Source organism: Phalangium opilio, unplaced genomic scaffold (genome assembly GCF_054372755.1).
Source record: "Phalangium opilio isolate 3A_F unplaced genomic scaffold, DU_Popi_V2 ptg001304l_1, whole genome shotgun sequence".
Lineage (NCBI taxonomy): Eukaryota > Metazoa > Arthropoda > Arachnida > Opiliones > Phalangiidae > Phalangium > Phalangium opilio.
In genome coordinates, this window is record NW_028324256.1 from 103,663 (window position 1) to 109,418 (window position 5,756).

Here is a 5,756-nt window from a genome sequence, read left to right on the forward strand (position 1 = left end):
GCAAACTGTCCCATATGTAAAGCAGAGCATAGCATTTACAAATGCTCAACTTTTGCCAAAGTGTCAGTCAACGAACGTTGGGACCTAGTAAAAAAGAAATCCTTGTGTTTCAATTGCTTGCGGCGTGACCACTCAAGTCCAGATTGCAAATCAGGTCACTGCAATTTATGTACCAGCAGACATAATACGTTGCTTCACGCAGAAACAAAAACGGAAGCGAAAACTGATGCACACATCGAACCCGAAGTTATTTCCCATATCTCAAGGGGAGAAAAGAGTAACTCTCAAGTTCTTCTGTCAACCGCAATGGTTCTGGTCAAGGACTTCAAAGAAGTATTTCATCCAGCTAGAGCTTTGCTGGATTCAGCCTCAGAGGCAAGCTTCATCACTGAAAAATGAGCCAAACGATTGCAAATAACGATAACAAACATTGACGTTTCAATTGGGGGCATTGGAGCTTCAGTCCGAGGGTCATCTCGCGGAATAGTTGAATTAGAACTTTCTTCTACTCGGGAAAAAAAGGCTTTACTAAAAGTAGAGGCGTTAGTACTAAAGAAGCTAACGAAGAACATTCCAAGCATGGAAGTGGATCCTAGCTCCTTTATTCATTTCAAGGGACTTCAGTTAGCCGATCCCCAATTCTACACTCCCCAGGAGGTGGATATCTTACTGGGTGCAGACGTGTACTTAGACATAATTATCGATGGACAGTGCAAGGGTCCAAGCAACATGCCAAGCGCTGTCAATAGTATATTCGGATGGACTATTTCTGGCCCATTCAAAACTGACAATCCTAGACCAGAAATACAAATTCATCACTGCACAATTGACGAACAAGTCAGAACATTCTGGGAATTAGAAGAGCTGCCCACACGAAAGGTACTGCTCCCCGAAGAAAAACAATGCGAGATACATTTCTCTGAAACTCATTATCGGGATGAAACTGGAAGATACATGGTTCGACTTCCTTTCAAGGCCGAACCCAACACCCTAGGGGAGTCTTGGAAGATAGCCATGCGTCGCTTTCATCACGTAGAACGTCGATTACAAAGCAATCCAAGGGCTTACGAAGCCTACAAGAACTTTATGAATGAATACGTCCAGCTGGGTCACATGCAACTCATGGATGTCGAATCAGCAGCACACAACTACTATTCACCTCATTTCGCAGTTCAAAATGAGAAAAGTAGCTCAACTAAAACACGGGTCGTATTCGATGCGTCAGCCAAATCATCAAATGGCATATCTCTCAATGATATTTTATTAGTCGGTCCCAAACTACAAGACGACCTAGTAAACATCCTTATTCGCTTCCGCGTTCACGCTATTGCAATGAAAGCTGATATTGCTAAAATGTACCGCCAAATATGGGTCCATCCCGAAGAACACAAACTTCCAAAGAATAGTCTGGCGGCCAAGTCCAACTGAACCTTTGCAAGACTATAAACTCTTAACGGTTACTTACGGTACAGGATCAGCTTCGTATCTTGCCACTAATGTTCTTCAACAGCTAGCTCTTCTGGTCAAAGAAAGCTTTCCTAGAGCGTCAGAAAAACTAGCAAAAGACTTTTCGAAGGATGATTTGCTCTCGGGCGCCAACAACATCGAAGAAGCGTTGCAAATACAAAAGGAATTGTTGAACGCTGCAGCCAGCGCGGGATTTGATATTCGAAAATGGGTATCAAATGAACCAGCTCTACTCGAATCCATTTCTCCTGACAAACAAGAAATTCCAATACCAATATTGTTTGACAACAAGGCTTCAGTTACCACACTAGGTTTGCCTTGGACACCGGGGACAGATGACTTCTCATATGTAGTCACGTCACCATCATATCGCAGTACCATCACCAAAAGAACGGTCCTATCCGATACTGCAAAAATCTTTGATCCTTTGGGATTACTTTCTCCAGTCATCTAACGAGCAAAGATATTTATCCAAGATCTTTGGAAACAGCAACAAGACTGAGATGACCCGTTACCAGAGTCGTTCGTCTATCGTTGGCAAACTTTCCGCAACGATTTGCCATCTATTGAAACGATACGGATACCTCGCTATGTATCTCAAAGAGAGCTGAAGAGCCGCAGTCTACAGGGATTTTGTGATGCTTCGGAGAAAGGATTCGCCGCAGCTGTATACATGCAAACTCTGAGTTCGTCTGGCGAGATAAGAGTGGAACTTATCGCATCAAAAACAAAAGTCGCTCCGACAAAAACTGTAAACGTACAGAGGCTCGAACTCTGCGCCGCCCTTTTACTCGCGAGATTGGTAAAATTGATCCAAGAGGCACTTCCAAGTACAACAGACATTGTTACAATTGTTTGCTGGTCAGATTCAAACAACGTTCTCTCATGGCTAAGAGCACCTCCACACAGATGGAAAACTTTTGTCGCCAATCGTGTCGCCGAAGTTCAAGAAACCCTTCCAAACGCACAATGGTGACACGTGGCTGGCAACGCAAATCCAGCTGATTGCGCATCGAGGGGAATGTCAGCCCGAGGGCAATTTTTCTCTATGGTGGCATGGGCCAGAATGGCTTTCGCATGATACTTCAAGGGAACCTGAACAGCAGATGGAAGAATCCGAATACTGTCTCGTTGAGGAAAGAATTGTCAAGGTCTACATGGCTAGATACCAATCCGAAGGCACATTACTCTTTCCCTATTCTTCTCTAAGAACACTAATCCGAGTCACAGCCATAATCTTCAGGATGATATACAATTTCAAACAACCAAGAAAAGATGCTTGGACAAAGGGGCCATTGTCAGCCAAAGAATTGGATGATGCACTTTATCACTGGGTCAAGGTAGTACAGTCCGAACACTACCCCAAGGAGATTAATCAGCTGAAAGGGAATTCCCATTTCACCAAAAAGCAAACTGTTGCCACTCCAACCGTTCGTGGGTCGACATGGCGTCCTAAGAGTTGGTGGTCGTTTGCGAAACGCGAATTTACCCTTGAGCCAGACATATCCAGCAATTATTCCGCGAAAAAGTCGTTTAATGGATCTCCTAATAAACTATGAGCACACGAAAAGCTTCCATGGTGGATCACAACTTATCGTAGCAAACCTTCAACAGAGGTTTTGGATCATTGGCATCAGGGATGCAGTAAGATATCAAATGAAGAAATGCATTCGCTACACTCGTCAAAAAGCTATGACTGTCCAACAAATGATGGGCGATTTACCCTCAGCGAAAGTAAATAAAGCCAGATCATTCCTGCAATGTGAGGTGGACTACGCTGGACCATTTCTTCTTCGCGTCATAAAGGGCCGCATACACAAGATGTACAAGGCTTATCTAGCTGTGTTCGTTTGTTTCACGACTCGAGCCATGCACTTAGAACTTGTAAGTGATATGACCACAGCAGCATTCTTGGCCGCACTCAAACGCTTTGTCGCTCGAAGAGGAAAATGCCAGAGCATGTACAGCGACTGTGGAACAAATTTCATAGGAGCTGATCGAGAAATGCGTGAGTTTTTGAAAGTCATCGCAAAAACGCCACACCAGAAACCAAGTCTTAGGGTGGCTAGCCGACGAAGGAATATCATGGCATTTTAACCCGCCAGCAGCACCACATATGGGAGGCTTATGGGAAGCTCGCGTAAAATCCGTGAAATAATATCTGAAGAGAGTAGTTGGCAACGCAAATTTAACTTACGAAGAAATGCAAACTCTCCTTTGTCAAATCGAAGCTTGCTTAAACTCCCGTCCTTTAACAGCCATAAGCACCGATCCCAACGACCTCACTGCTTTAACACCTGGACATTTTTTAATTGGAGGACCCATAACTGCTATTCCTGAACCTGATCTAACCGGGGAAAAGATCAATCGCCTCTCCAGGTGGCAACTAAGCCAACAATTGCTCCAGCACTTCTGGTGAAGGTGGCGCAATGAATATCTATCTCGTCTTCAGCAAAGACCAAAATGGGCAGCAGCCAAAGCTAACTTAGCAGTTGGGGATCTAGTATTACTCAAAGATGAGGATCAACCTCCCACCAAATGGAGAATGGCACGACTCTTCAACTGCATCCAGGAGCAGATGGTTTGGTGAGAGTGGTCACAGTAAAGACGGCAACAGAAAAAGAATTAACAAGTCCCGTCGTCAAGGTTTGCAAACTACCGTTGGACTAATTACACTTTCTATTGAAATGAATATTTCAAGGTAGGCGGAATGTTCGATACCGATCTCTCGCAAAAGTAAAAATTCTTAACCCTACGACCAAGCCCTAAAACCTGTAAAAATGACAGGCAGAGAACGGGTTTTCGCGGGGACTCTTGTACCCGTACCTGTCCCTTTTGTTAATTTTTTCTATCACATATTTTCGTCAGTCGCGAATTCCACTCCCTTAAAAGAAATTCGCTCGGCTCATACAAGCAAAATAGTTTTTGATTTTACAATACTTGTTTTCAAATTCTTACATTGATTAAAAGTTCTTTTTGTTTACTTCAACTGCGCATTAATTTCTCACGACACCGAACACAAACATTATCATAAAAGACATCCTGGTTGTACAGCTCTTTAGGGAACTTCTGTAAAAGTACACCGCGTTTACGAGAATCTCTGTAAAGGGAACTACTGTTACGGGTAAACTGCATGCGTTAATTCTTTTGTTCAATTCTTCAATTTCAGAATGATTCCATTAATATGGAGCCTTAACCTTGCATGAGGGAAACCGATTTTGGATATGCTCAGATGGTTGAGATGGGATTTACTCCAATCTGCACAGTTCCATTCATGTACACATATCGAATAATGCTATCTGCAAAAAATCTGACCTTCATCGCTGCTCCAATGGGAGCCTTCGACGATCTAAAATCCATTTCGAATGGAGTAAGGAAAAGTTCTTTCATTACTCTTAGTATAATTAAGGCAAATTAATTGGATTTGCTTTATTCAAGCATAAGTCACAGCATGTTCGATGCTCTAAACAAATTAAAATTCGTAAAATTGGAAAAAAAAATAAATAACACTAATGGTATTTGCCTCACCTGAGTCCCAGCGTTGAGCCCCGTGAAATCAGACTAGCTTACCAAAGATATATTTTTATAAATAGAATAGCTCAAACCTAATAATGAATACTCTCAAGGTTTTGAATTTTAAAACCAAATGATAATGCAAGTTTTATTCTGGGAAAATACCGACTACATAGCAGCAGCCTCTATATTCTCTTTTAACTCTTCCCTAACCGTTTACGCCTTGACATAGACAGGGGCTCGCTGCGGCGCTGCCTTTCTTAAATTTTACCCCAAAAAATTTGTGCAAAAATTTAGGCGGTAGCGTTAGCAAAGCTAGACTTGCACTGGAAACGACCAAATATATTTGCATATTACCGTTATATTCTTATGTTTTTACTCGTGTATTTTTACTCCATACCTTTTTCAGATATGGTTCGGGTTAGTTTGCGTCATTGGCGTACTGGTGGTGATTGACATACTGCACATGATGGTGATGGGAACTCGAAAATCAGTCATAGCACTTGCCTCACAAAAATGCATACAATACTTTGGAGCCATTTTGGGAAAAGGTAATGGAAGACTCGTATTTGTTTATCACTTCATCTTTCGAAAGCTCTTAAAAAATCAGGATCGAGGTTTTCAACTCATCACAGTCAAACGGCTTACGTAATTTTAGCTACCCAATAATTTCAAATAGAAAAGTTTTAATTTATCAAATTAAATTTTTCAGAGATAAGGTTATACTTAAAGCAAACATTATTCAAAATTAGACACTTGTATCAAGCAAGCATCAA

At 42.0% G+C, this 5,756-nt stretch overlaps 1 protein-coding gene across 1 annotated transcript; it reads left to right on the forward strand.

Annotated features, from left to right (window-relative positions):
- The first annotated feature begins 579 nt into the window (after positions 1–579).
- On the forward strand, positions 580–3,564 carry LOC149583935 (uncharacterized). The gene is made up of 5 exons (XM_089863954.1): positions 580–1,405; positions 1,473–1,778; positions 1,986–2,297; positions 2,362–2,925; positions 2,978–3,564. The coding sequence occupies exons 1-5, from the start codon at positions 580–582 to the stop codon at positions 3,562–3,564; spliced, it is 2,595 nt and encodes an 864-aa protein (XP_089720080.1).
- Positions 3,565–5,756: the final 2,192 nt, after the last annotated feature.